This window comes from Notamacropus eugenii, chromosome 4, assembly GCF_028372415.1.
Source record: "Notamacropus eugenii isolate mMacEug1 chromosome 4, mMacEug1.pri_v2, whole genome shotgun sequence".
Classification (NCBI taxonomy): Eukaryota; Metazoa; Chordata; class Mammalia; order Diprotodontia; family Macropodidae; genus Notamacropus; species Notamacropus eugenii.
Window position 1 is genome coordinate 63,835,541 of NC_092875.1, and position 13,532 is coordinate 63,849,072.

The 13,532-nt window shown below is 48.6% G+C and overlaps 1 protein-coding gene across 2 annotated transcripts in view; it reads left to right on the forward strand.

Moving 5' to 3' along the window:
- LINGO3 (leucine rich repeat and Ig domain containing 3) overlaps positions 1–13,532 on the forward strand; it is a 39,186-nt gene that overhangs the window by 13,340 nt on the left and 12,314 nt on the right. For both annotated transcript variants that reach the window (XM_072601464.1, XM_072601465.1), the window contains exons 2-3: positions 727–912; positions 12,255–13,005. In XM_072601464.1, the coding sequence (XP_072457565.1) occupies positions 12,289–13,005 (717 nt within the window). In that variant the 5' untranslated portion in view covers positions 727–912; positions 12,255–12,288. The remainder of the gene's footprint in view (positions 1–726; positions 913–12,254; positions 13,006–13,532) is intronic.

The window sequence follows — 13,532 nt, forward strand, 5'->3', positions numbered from 1 at the left end:
AAGAAAGTTGAGCAATATTATTTTTAAGTTCTCTGACATTCTGTGTTCTCCTTGCCAGCTCTGAAATTAGAACACTCTGTGTTCTAAGGGCCCTCCCAGCTCTGACATTCCCTGTTCTAATAACCCTCCCAGCTCTGACATTTTCTTCCAAGAGCACTCTCAGCTTTAATATTCTATATTCTAATATCCACTCAAGGTTTGACAGTCTGTGGTATGTGAAAAGTTCTGGAATGTTCCAGTTTGGGGGGAACAAGATCCCATCAGTTTCTAGAAGGATGTTTTCCCCTAGATTCTGACCTTCCACCTACCCCTTCTGCACTTGATCAGGTGGCCTACCACTGGGGGCATGCAAGGAAGGGTTGGCTGCCTCTGGGATCCTCTCCCCTATCCAGAGCAGCCACCAATAAGTGATCCCCAAAACGCTGGCACCAATGCAAGGCTTGTTTACAAACATGAAAGGCCTCTCTCTCTCTCTCTCTCTCTCTCTCTCTCTCTCTCTCTCTCTCTCTCTCTCTCTCTCTCTCTCTCTCTCCCTCTCCCTCTCCCTCTCCCTCTCCCTCCCTCCCTCCCTCCCTCCCTCTCCCCCTCTCTCTCCCTCTCTCCCCCTCTCCCCCTCTCCCTTTCTCCCTCTCTCCCTCCCTTCCTCCCTGTCTTCCCTCCGCCTCCCCGCAACTGGCCATGACTTTCCTTCTCTTCCATTGCCTGAAAATTTCCTTTTTCAAACAGGGTCATGAATAAGACATGGGCAGGTTGCGCAGAGCCGAGCTGCAGGTGCTGAGCCTCCTGGCCAGAGCAGGCATTCTTCCTTCAAGTGAGTTGGACCCAGCTTTGCCTCCTCCTCTGTCATTTCTCTACTGGGAAACCTTATACTGACTTTGAAGTCCCAGAGTCCAGCCCTATTTATGACCTTGGGTAAGTAAGCCTCTCTGTTTCCCTGGGCCCTGGTTTCCTTATGTGTTGAATGAGGACAATAGCATTTCTTCCTGCCTCCCCAACAGGGGTGTGGTGGGGATGGGAGAGGGGGTGGAAAAAGCCTAGTGCCTTTGTTTGAATGTGGGCTCTTCCCTGGCCTCATCTATGACATTAGACTCAGTTTCTCTCTCTGTAAAATGACAGGGTTGGATTTGATGAACTCATCATTCCTAGCTCTAGCTCTGTGCTCCTCGGTGGAAAATCATTATTTTTTTCAAATGCAAGGCATATCAATCAATTCATTATTGAGTATCCCTGATGGACATGAGCACTAACCCCAAGGAGGTGACAGTCCCCCTTGAGGAAGTTAATTAGTAAGTAAAAATATTACATAATCACATCTGGAGTCCGCTGTTGGGACTTCACAGAAGACACAGCTGAAAGCAGTGAGACTCTGGATTTGGCTCATTTGTGAGAAGGGTAAATGGCTTAACTGGAGATGTCCAAGGGAGTGGAGAGGGGAAGACGGGGGCATTGATAAGGGAAAAGGTGCCAGGGCAGCAGCTGCTTAGGGCATGCAGCACCCAGGAGTGCTGCTTCTGGAGTATGAGGTCTCAGGTTCAAATCCCTCCTTAAGGGGCTCTCCACCTCTCTGGGTGACCTCGGACAGGTCACTTACAGAAAGGCAAAAGACCGTCCTTGCTCTCATTGAGCTCACAATTGGATGGGGGAGACCACGTGCTAGCAAATATGTACAAACCAGCTCTAGACAGAAGAAACGAGATAATTAACCAAGAGAAGGTGCTAGAATTGGGAGGGGTCAGGTAAGGCTCCCTGTAGAAGGTGGGATTTTTAACTGGGACTTGGATGAAGCCAGGGAAGACAGAAGGGTGAGCTCTCTAGACATGGGAAACAACCAGATCAGGGCATGATAGGCAAATGAGGGCTAAACCAAATTCCCGGATCAGTTTGCTTTGCCAGGACCCTAGAAGAGGAGTTGGGTTCTGGGTACTATGTGTACCCAGCCTAGGGGAGTGCAGCAGCATTTCCCTGCCTCCCAGGGTCCCCAGGCCATCTGTTCCTGGGCAAAATTTAAAGTAATCTTAGAGAAGACTGCAATCAGGGTGATGCAGTTCCTGACCCCAGAGTTGGGGAAGAGAGAGGATTCCCTTCTCCAAGGCCTGGGCCTGGGAACCTCCTCCCTCCCTCCCAGCCTCCCTCCTACCAAGGTCCTTGCGAGGGCAGCAGCCAGCCTAGCCCAAGCATCAGCTGGCTATCCATTGTTTCCCAAGCAGATGGCTAGCGGGACCAGGGACAAGGCTTTGGGCAGGGTGACCCCTCCCTATCCTACCCAGAACTGGAGCCCAGAGGAAAAGTACAAGGGCCTCTTTGGAGTATGGATGCCAGTTGCATCAGGTAGAGGACAGTGAATTGATCCTGGCTCAGGCTCCTGTCATAGGGGCAGGGAGCACAGAGTTTGGAGAGTTGGATGAACCCAGGGTAGGGTCAACCCTGAAACTCCCCCAGGAGCCTCTGAATCAGACTGAGGACCCAGGTGTCTGGGTCCTGAAAAGGAGACACATTCCTTCAAGTAACCCCCTAGACCAGACCTTTCTTCTGCCAACTGACTCACTTCTGCTGAGTAGATTCTCAGGGTGTGGCAGAAGTCATCACCCTGGAGTGGACAGGAGTCTCCAACACTTACCAGACTGCTCAGTCAGAGATCCTAGGGAAGCAGGAAGAGGGAGTCCCGGCTGAGTCTAGAGGTCAGGGTAGAATGTGAGACCCATTAGGATTCTTCCTGGCCCCCTCTGCCAATCCCATGACGTCTATGGACTTCTTCCCAGAAAGATGTTTTCAAATGCAAAAATAAGAAAACCAATTATATTGAAATGAAGATATCCTTTTTTTCATACAAGTTCATGGACCTCCTTAACCCCAAGTTAAGAATCCCTGTCCTGGAGCATGGACAGAGAATCCAGTGTTCCCCTGATGCTCACTGTCCGCCCACGCTTCTTCTCTAACTTGATCCCAGTCTAGCACAATACTCTCTGGTCATCTTTATGCCATGTCCCTGCCCCAGGACCTCCCTGCTTCACCCCACTACTTCTGGAAATGCCATGTCATCCCCTGCCACTGGTCACCATCCCATCCCTGACTTCCCATACTAAAACAACTCTCCCCACCTTGTGTGGGCTGTCTTTCCTTATTAAGATGGGAACTTTGAGAGCAAAGCCTATCTCATTTCTGTATTTGGATCCCCAGGGCTTTACACAGTGCCTAGGCCAGAATAAGCCCTTTATAAATGATTTACATTTCATTTCCCTCAGGGAAAGGACTCAGGAGGAAGTTTCTAGATCCATTTCCCACTGCACTGCCCCCTTCCCCCCCCCCCCCAGTTGGCACAGCTCTATGGTCCTTTGGTTCAAAGGAGAATTGGCATTTATTTTTTACTGGAGTTCCCTCCCAGGGGCTCTCCTTGACCTTCTACTGCTGAGCCCAGGCCCAGGGTTCCCAGATAAGACAAGAGCATCAGTTATGCTGAGTGATAGTGATATTCCCAGCCTCCCCCACTGCAGCCTCAGCCCCCATCCCACATGTAAGTACCAGAGGTAACACATGTCATCCCCTAGGTCTCCTACTCCTGACTCAGGGCTGAGGCTCCATCATCCCTGCTCCCACATCTCCCCCCTCCACCAGCCCTCAGGTTGGGAGCCTAGGGCATGGGTATGGCAGAGCTCTGTTTCTCCTCCCCAGCTGTCTTTCCTCTCATTGGGCCCAGGAGTACAGTCCCTGGGAGTCACGACACAGCAGTGGGGGGAGAGGGGAATTGGAGGGAGGTAGCCCTGCCTCTGTCACATTGTTCTAGAAGGCAGGCTGTTACTGAGTGAGCTGCTGGTGACAGGTTTCAGGTGGGAAGTCAAGTTCACAGGCAGAACCAGGGATCAGCCAGGGAGGTAAGGAGAGAGAGAGAGAGGGAGGAAGGGCAAAAGAGGGAGGAGGAGAGAGAGAGGGGGAGGAGGAGAGAGAGGGAGAGAGACAGAAAAGAAAGAGAGGAGAGGAAAGAAAAGGGGAGAAAGCGGGAGAAGGAGAGAGAAAGAGGAAGGAGAGAAGGAAGGAGGGAGAAAGGGGGGACATGGGGAGAGAGGAGAGACAGGAATGGGGGAGGGGAGAGGGGGAAGGGTAGTGAAGGGAGAGAGAAAGAGGGGGCAGGGGAGAGAGAGGAGAGAGGGAGGAAAAGAGAGAGAAAAGAGAGAGATGCCAAGGGGGGAAGGGGAAGGCAAACAGCTTAGCCTCCAGTGGCCCAGCAGCCCTCCGCCTCTGAAACAAGGTATCTAGGGGTTCTGTCCACCCCCATCCCCACATCTTCATGTGGAGGAGGGTCTCAGTAAGCCAGTGGGACCTAGGGAAAAGACCAGGAGGCACAGGACTTGGGTTGTCTCCTGGCTCAGCCCCTCACTAACCCTGTGACTTTAGGGGAGTGACATCATGAACCTGCTGCAATCAGACAAAGTCGTCTGGACCTCAATATTCTCATCTGTAAAATAAGGGGACTGAACTACCACAGTACCACTTCACGTGCTGAATTTGGCACTCAGAGGACCTGGGTTCAAATCCCACCTCTGACCCTGTCCGTGTCTTCTTGGGCAAATGACATGACTTCCTTGTTTCTTTGTCTGTAAAATATTTTGGAGCGAGGGTTGGACTAGGTGGTCTCAAAGGTCCCTTCCAACTCTAGATTTTTGGTCCTATGCTCCTTCCTGAACCTCAGTTTCCTCATCTGTCAAATTAGGGGATGGGATCAGAGAGCTCCTGGTGTCCCTTCCAGCCCTAAATCCTGATGGTTCCTTTGGGGCCATTTTTACTCTTAACACTCTGATTTAAGGTCCCTTGTAGCTTTGAGGTTCTAGTATTTCTCCAACAGTTGGTCTAGTTCCTGTCACACACACACACACACACACACACACACATACACACGTACACACATATATCCACACACATCTTCTTACCCTCAGGGGTACCCTCTACCTGGCTCACCACCCACATTTGGCTGACTGGGCTTCCAGGATCCCTTGGGGCCAGCCCCAACTTGCGGCTGTATACCTTCCCCAGCCTTCGGGCATGTGGACTCTTGCAAAGGAATGACCTAGAAAGAAAGTGATTGGTAGCCCCGAAAGGACAGAGAGAGGGATTTAATGGCTGGGGAGTAAGGAGGATTACGTCCCCAGTAGGAGAATTAAGATAGGATTACCAATAAATCTCATTTAGACTTGGCGCTTTCTATGCTGTACCCTCCTCTACCTTTACAGTTTCTCTCTACGACCAGCACAGTGAGCGATGCTGGAGCAAGAGATGTTTCCCCTAGAAGTCACCTAGTGTGTGACCCTTCTGGAGTTAGAATCAAAAAGTCATATTTTTCAGTCTAAAATAATAATCACAGCTGTCATTTACATAAGTTTGTACTATGTGCCAAGAACTTTACAATGTATTATCTCATTTGATCCTTACAACAACCTTGAGAGGTAGGTGGTGTTGTTATCCCCATTTGACAGTTGAGGAAACTGAGGCACACAGATAAAGTGACTTGCTGAGGGGTTAACCAGCTAGTTAGTGTCTGAGTATTTGAAAGGTTGGGGGCAGCCTGTTGGTGCAGTGGATAGAGTGCTGGGCTTGGAGTCTAGTTCAAATCTGGTCTCAGACACTAGCTGTGTGACCCTGGGCAAGTCACTTAATCTTGTTTGCCTCAGTTTCCTCATCTGTAAAATGAGGTGGAGAAGGAAATGGAAAATCACTCCAGTATCTTTGCCAAATGGGGTCACAGAGAGTCAGACATGGCTGAACAACAGCGTTTGAAAGGCTATTATTATGTGAAGGAGATGAGATTTGCGCTGCTTGGCCTCACAGGGCAGATCTTGGAACAGCAGGCTGGAAGATACAAAGAGCTGAATTAGGATTAAATGAAGGGAAAATTTGCTAACAATTAGAACTATCCCAGAGTGAAGCAGAGGAAGTGGGGATAGTTGGGGGAAGGGTAAAAGGCCTGGTGGCCATTTGTCAGTTAAATTGTAGAGGTGGTCTTTGGTTCAGGTATGGGTTGAATTTCCAAGTCTCTTGGCAACTCTAAGGCCTAGAATTCAAGACCCTAGACATCCTGGTGCTACTTTTGCAGACATTGGGGGATTCTTTTTAGGTTGGTTCTGTGTATTTAAAATCTCTTATCCTCTTATGGGAAACAACATGTACTGTTCTCATCTTAGCAAAAAATGCCTGACACTATCTTGGGGAAGGAAGCAGGAGGGAGGAAAGAATTGTGCCAGTCACAGTGCTTAACAGTTAGAGTTGGATGAGTCAGGGGGAGAGTTAGGGGTAGACAGGAAATCATAAAATCATAGAATGTCAGGGCTAGGAGGGCCCTTAGAACACTGGATCTCAGAGCTGGAGGGCCCTTAGAACACTGGATCTCAGAGCTGGAGGGCCCTTAGAACATAGGATGTCAGAGCTGGAGGGCCCTTATCTGTGCAGAAGAGATTGAGGGAGTGGGGGAGATTAAGTGAGGGAGTCAGGGAGACCATTCAGGAGGTTAGTGCTATAGTCTTGTTGAATGAGAATAGTTTGGAACTCGGGGCAGTGTAGACAGAATGCAGGCTGTGGACATGACAGCTGGGGTTCCCAGAGCCTGGTGTCCAGGCTGGCAGACTGGCCAGATGCATCCAGCTCCCCAGATCAGCAGTGATTTCCTTATCAGATGCTATGTGTAAGACGCAGTTCTAGGTGCCAGAATGGGGTACAAAGACAAAACTGCAGAGTCATTCTCATCCTCCAAGAGCTTTCCTTGTATCCTGGATGAGATGGACCTTGGAGGATTTTAGAGGCCATCTCATTCGATGCCTTCATTTTGGGGTGGGGAATAAAGCACGTTTTAAAAATTCTTCAACCCTCTTCTAAGACATTTTGAAAAACAAAATGCATATTATTCATGTCTTTTGTTTGTAATATCACAATCCTTTCTGGAAAAATCCTTCCCAGTGGATAGAATGATGGACCTGGAGCAGCTTCAGACTTTTGCTAGCTGTATGACCCTGGGCAAGTCACTTAACCACTGTCTGCCTCAATTTCCTCAACCATAAAATGGGGGCCATAATAGCACCTTCCTCTTAAGGCTGTAAGGACCAATCGAGGTAATATTTGTGCAGGACTTAGCACAAACGAAGTGATCTTAGTGCCTAGCACATAGTGGGCACCCTTTTTCCTTCCTTCCTTTTCTTACCACCACCCATCTTGAACCCTTTTTGGTAACAAAGAAAAACAATTAAGCAGAAATACACAACATAGTGTACACACCATTCTAGTAGCCCTTCTTGTCTCTGCCAAAAAGAGAGAGGTCTGTCTCTCTGTATGTTTTCCAGGACTATCAACTCCCTTATTCTTACAGATAAGGAAACTAAGGCCCAGCGAATGACTGGTCCAACGTACTCAGGTATTAAGTGAGATTGCAGGGGTCTGAATCCAGGGCCTCTGATTCCAAATATAGAACACCACTTTCTCTTCATTAGCCATCTATCCATCCTAGTTATATCCAATCCCTCCATCAATCTTCCATCAATCCTTGTTATGTCTTCTCCGGCCAAGCGGAATAAGTCTTTCATGTGACAGCCTTTTGAATGCTTGAAGACAGCAAGTAATCACCTCTTTGCCTCACATGTCATCCTCTCTGGCTTACCATGCCTACTTTCTTCAGCAAATCACAGAAGCAGAGATTCTTTTTTGGCTTAAAAGGACCTTAGAAGATAGATACTCTAACTCTTTTGTAATTTTAATTCTTAATTAAGTTCCATTTTTTTAATTAACAAAAAAACTATTTTCTCTCCTTCCCATCTAACCTTTCACTGAGGGAAAGAAAAAAGGAAAAACAAAACCCTTATGTACTATCAAAAAAAATAAATTTCTGCACTGGCCAGATCCAAAAATCCATTCTGTACCCTGAGTTCATTGCCTCTCTGGCCAGGGCTCAGCACAGTGACTGGCACATAGGAGACAGTGAATAAATGTTGATCAGTTGATTGGAGGTGGGCAACAGCTCACTTCGTCCTTGGGAACTGTAGTTAGTCTTGCAGTTGTTCAGAATTCTTGTCATAGTTGGTCTAGGAATTGAACCAAGTTCCTAAGTTATTATACACATTATTGTCTTAGCTCTGATTGCTTCGCTCTGTATCATCTCACACAAGTCTTTCCAGGTTTCTCTGAAATGGTCCTTTCCCTCATTACATATAGCATCACACCCACATACCCTACCTTGTTCAGCCATTCCCCAGTTGCTGGGCATCCCCTCCATTTCTAGTTCTTTGCCACCAGAAAAAGAGTTGCTATAAATGCTTTTGTATGTGTGCAACACCTTCGTTTTAAGAGGTTAAGACTTTCCCAAGGTCATGTAGGTAGCAAGACTCAGAACTAGCACTGAAACCCAAGCCCTCCCTCTGGTCCCTAATCTAGTTGGCTTCCCATTGCCCCATGTGGCCTTTCTCCTCATTAACTTTTATTTCCTCCTGGCTTCAGTGTCAGGCTTTCCCCTCATTGCTCTTGGCTGCCTTCATCCCTTCACTAAGGACTCAGCCTGGCTCTCCACCACCAGCCCCAGGGACCTGCAGCTGTCCCAGCACCATTTCAAAGCAATCCCTTATTAAATTGACTCACTGATAACTCCCTCCATCCTTCCCGGCGGGGAGCTTGGGCCCTTGTGGCTGCCCAATCCATGCTGGCTAATTATCTTTAGAAGCAGAAGACCATCTGGACCTGCCAGAGGCCCTGCATTCCTGGGGTGTGGAGAGAGGCTGGTAAAGCATGGATGTGCATCAGGGTGACCTGTATGTGAGTGGAGGGCTACCTCTCAACTTGGCTGGGGCAGTGAATGTTTGGGGGTCAGATACTAGATTGATAGTCTGAACTAGGTGGTAGAGGAAGGCTTCCTGGAGAAGATGGGGGCAATAGGATTTAAGAGAGGGGGGCAGGGTTGGCACCGTGACCTCCTCAGCTCCCATGGGGCCAATGATAATCTCCATGTGGATGATTCCTAGATGTATATATTCAGCCCCAGTCTCTCCCTGAGCTCCATGCCCACATCACCCATGGTCTAAAAAGATGTTCCAAACTGAATGTCTTGTTGGCATCTTAACATGTCCAAAACAGAATTCATTATCTTCCTCACCCAGCAACCCCCCAACTAAATTTGTTTATTTCTGTAAAGGACATACTGACCTTTCAGCCTCCAGGATTAATAACTTTCTCTGTTATTCCCCTTGCTAAGCTCTAGTTTGGACAAACCATCCTCGCTGTTCCTCACAAAAGGCATGCCATGTATACATGAGAGGGGCAAGGGGAGGGAGAGAGGGAGAAAATATGGAACTCAAAATTTTATTTTAACAAATTGATGTTAAAATTATCTTTACATGTAATTAGAAAAAAATACTTTTTAAAAGGTGGGGAGAGAATGCCATCTCCTATCTCCATACTTTTGCCTTGGTGAGTTCTCTGCCTGAAACATGCTCCTTCCTCCCTTCAGCCTGGTAGAATGCCTTGATTCCTTCAAGACTCTGCTTGAGAATCACTCAGGAGGTACCTGGTACGGAGCATTTGTTGTTCAGTCATTTCAGTCATGTCTGACTCTTTGGGACTTCTTTGGAGGTTTTCTTGGCAAAGATACCAGAGAGGTTTGCCACTTCCTTCTCCAGCTCATTTTACAGATGAGGAAACTGAGGTAAACAGGGTTAAGTGACTTGTCCAGGGTCACATAGCTAGTAGGTGTCTGAAGTCAGTTTTGAACTCAGGTCTTTCTGACTCCAGGACTGGTACCACCTAGCCTCCCTAGTCCATAGGAAGCATTTGATAAATGCTTGTAGACTTGTCTTTCTACATGAAGCCTTCCCTGAACTGGCTCTGGCATTCTTGTTCCAAGTGCCCTCCCAGCTCTGACATTCTGTGTTCTAAGGGCCCTCCCAGCTCTGACATTCTGTGTTCTAAGGGCCCTCCCAGCTCTGACATTCTCTGTGCCAGACAAGGAGGAGCCCAGTTTGGTTACAGTGGAAGGTCTATGTTTAGAAGGCACAGGGGACCCCAGAGGAGACTAGCTGAGGGAAGAAGGGAGTCCTAGTTTGGGGGTGTTTCAGCTGACAGGACACCCAAAAATAGTCACTCAGTGAAGCTGAAAACTAAGGCAATTGGGCAAAGAGGTAGCCAAGCAGAAAGGCCCTGCCACAGTGGCGGCTTCAGTTCCAGTCTGGCAGCTTGGCTAAGCCACCCCATCTCCACCCCCTGGGTGGCTGAACGGAGAGGTTCAGGAGAAATCCTTGGGTATGTTAACATGTAAAAGCTGGGGTGGGAGGTTCCTGCCTTAATGTCCTGGGAAGGAGGGCTGCCTGGCCTCACATCCAGCCTCTCTCACTGTTGAGGGAGGTACCTTTGGCCCGAAGATGTTGGCTCCAAGAGCTCCGCCCCCTCCCAGGTTCTGATTGGCTTCTGGAAAATCCTTTCCCTCTCTAGACCTTATGGGAGGTTAGATTGCATGGTCTTGGAGGTCCCTTCCAGCTATCACTATCTCATCTATATTCTAAGGCCCCTTTCAACTGGACAGTGGGTGTTGTGTTGTAAGGTCCCTCCTAGCTTTGGCCTTTTGGCTTTTTATTTCACTGCATTTCATATCTGTTCAAGATTCTTAGTTACCTTTTTCTAGGGAGTCTTTTCTCCTCAACCAGACTGTGAAACTCCTGAGGGGAAGTCCAAGTCCCCCATCATACAGAACACAGAGCCAAACCCAGAATGGAGCTCAGAAAAATTAAATGAGTGAAAAGATGAAATTTCCAGGGAGAGAGATTGTCCAGGAAAGATTTCCTCCCTTCCCCCAGATACTATCCAGATATTCTCCCCACTTAGCTGTCTGAGCTCTGGCCATTGCCATGCATCATGAGCCCCTAAGACTCCTAAGAGAGGAGAGTAGGCACAGAGGGCAGGGACAGAGGCTGAAAGGTTGTTTGGAGGTCTCTGACCTCCTCTCTTCTTGGGAGACACTGGGAGGCGATGGAGCTGTATAGAGGGGATGGCTGGTGAGGCCACAGCTATAGGCTGAGGACAGGTGTCAAGAGCTTTGACCAATGGTGAGGGGGTTACCACTAGCCTTATCTCTCTAAATCAAATACATTTGACCACACCCCTTCCCTTACCAGCCCCTCAAAATGTAGTGAGAAAAGCATCTAGATTGGGCATGAAGGGACTTGGGTCCAGCTGTGTGGTCTTGGTCAAATCCTACATTAATAAAATAAAATCATAAAATATGGGAGCTGGAATACAGAATTGAGAACTAGAAGGGAATTTCAAGGTTGTCTAATTGAACCTCTCCATTTTTACAGAAGAGGAAACTGAGGCCCAGTAAGAGCTTTGCCCAAGTAAGCTGCAAGTGCAGGTCTTCTAACTTCAATCCAGCTTTCCCCCCCTTTCTTTCTGTTAAAAAAATCAGTATTATTTTGTTTTGACACAACAAATGCTTCCTAGTAAAACTATCTGGTAGTGACTGGTGACTGATACTGGGTGGGTGCTCTCCACTCTTGTCATCTGTCTGTGGTCTAGTTTCCACAGGTGTGTTCCAACAGTGACCATTGTATTTGACATATTTGTGAGTATAATAACATTTATTTGCATCACCATATTTGTTTTGTGTGTTGTTCTTTTGGCTCGGCTTCATTGGCCATGCAACACTTCATGTAAATATTCCAAATTTTCTCTGAATTCTTCATACTCATCCAGTGCCCTTTTGCACAGTAGGCGGTACCACTATTTACTGCTAAAATCTTTTCCAGTATTTTATGGTTCTGGAACTCTGAACCTCAGTCTCCTTGCATATCCAGTTGGGATTGGATGGTCTTTCCCAGTTATAAATGTTCTAAAGGTCCTCCTAACATTTTGTATCCTACTTTTCAGCTCTGACATTATCTATATTCAGGCCCCTCCCAGCTCTCTATTCCAAGGGCCCTCCTCACTCTGACATTCTATGTTCTAAGGACTTTCCTATCCAGGTGCTGCAGTGGATAGACCACCAGCCCTGAAGTCAGGAGGACCTGACTTTAGATACTTCCTAGCTATGTGACACAACTCTGTTTGCCTCAGTTTCCTCATCTGTAAAATGAACTGAAGAAGGCTATGGCAGACCACTCCAGTAGCTTTGCCAAGAAAACCCCAAATGGGGTCATGGAGAATCACATACGACTGAAATGACTCAATAAGAAACTTCCGACATTCCTCTATGTGGTCAGGTTCCTCCCAGGAACACTCAGCCATTGTGTGTCTTTCTCCCCCAGGTGCCTGTGAGAATGGTAGCAAGGCCCTAAGACCATGTTCCACACCATGACATGTTGGCTTCAGCTCCTAAGCCTTCATCTGGTGCTCCTGAACGGGGCTCCGGGGGCAGGGTGTCCAGCTCGCTGCGAGTGCGCCCCACAGCTGCGGTCTGTGGTCTGCCACCGCAGACGCCTCACGGCCATCCCAGAGGGCATCCCCACGGAGACTCGAATCTTGGAGCTGAGCCGAAACCGCATCCGCTGCCTCAACCCTGGCGACCTGGCGCCCTACCCCCTCCTGGAGGAGCTGGACCTGAGTGAGAACGTCATCGCCCACGTGGAGCCGGGTGCCTTCGGGAACCTGCTGCACCTGCAGACCCTGCGCCTGCGGGGCAACCAGCTGAAGCTCATACCGCCGGGGGTCTTCACCAAGCTGGGCAACCTCACCTTGCTGGACCTGAGTGAGAACAAGCTGGTTATCCTGCTGGACCACATGTTCCAGGACCTCAGGAACCTGAAACGGCTGGAGGTGGGGGACAACGACCTGGTCTTCATCTCCCAGCGGGCCTTCTCAGGGCTGCTTGCCCTGGAGGAGCTGACACTGGAGCGCTGTAACCTCACCACCCTCTCCGGGGAGTCACTGGCGCACCTCCAGAGTCTCGGAGCTTTGCGCCTGCGATACCTGGGCATCCCCGCCCTGGAGGAGCACAACTTCCGCCGCCTGCCGGGTCTGCTCCATCTGGAGATCGACAACTGGCCCTTGCTGGAGGAGGTGGGTTTGGCTGGAGTAGAGGATGACAGAGGGGGAGGGGCAAAAGAAGTTTCTGAGTTAAAAAAACTTCAAACTCTTTGGAGAAGCAATGTGGATAGTTTTCAGGTAAACTCTTCGAGGTAGGAACAGTGGAGAGCCACAGAAAGAACTTTGGATTTTGAGTCAGAGGTCCTGGGTTCAGTGTGTGAATGGGAACAAGTGACTTCACCTACTACACCTCATTTTCATTATGGGTACCATGAAGGTGTTGGGTCAAGTCCTGACACTGCCATTTACTACTAGCTGTTTGACCTTGGGCAAGTCAAGTCAATAAACATTTATTGAGCATTAACTTTGTACTTAAGGAGGCAGCCAGGTGGCTCAGTGGATGGGGACTCAGAGTTGGGGACCTAGAGTCGGGAAGATCTGAGTTCAGTTATGACCTAAAACACTCTAGCTGTGTGATCTTGGTCAAGTCACTTAACCTCTGTTTACTTAAATCCATGGGAGAAGGAAATGGCAAACCACTGCAGTATCTTTGCCAAGAA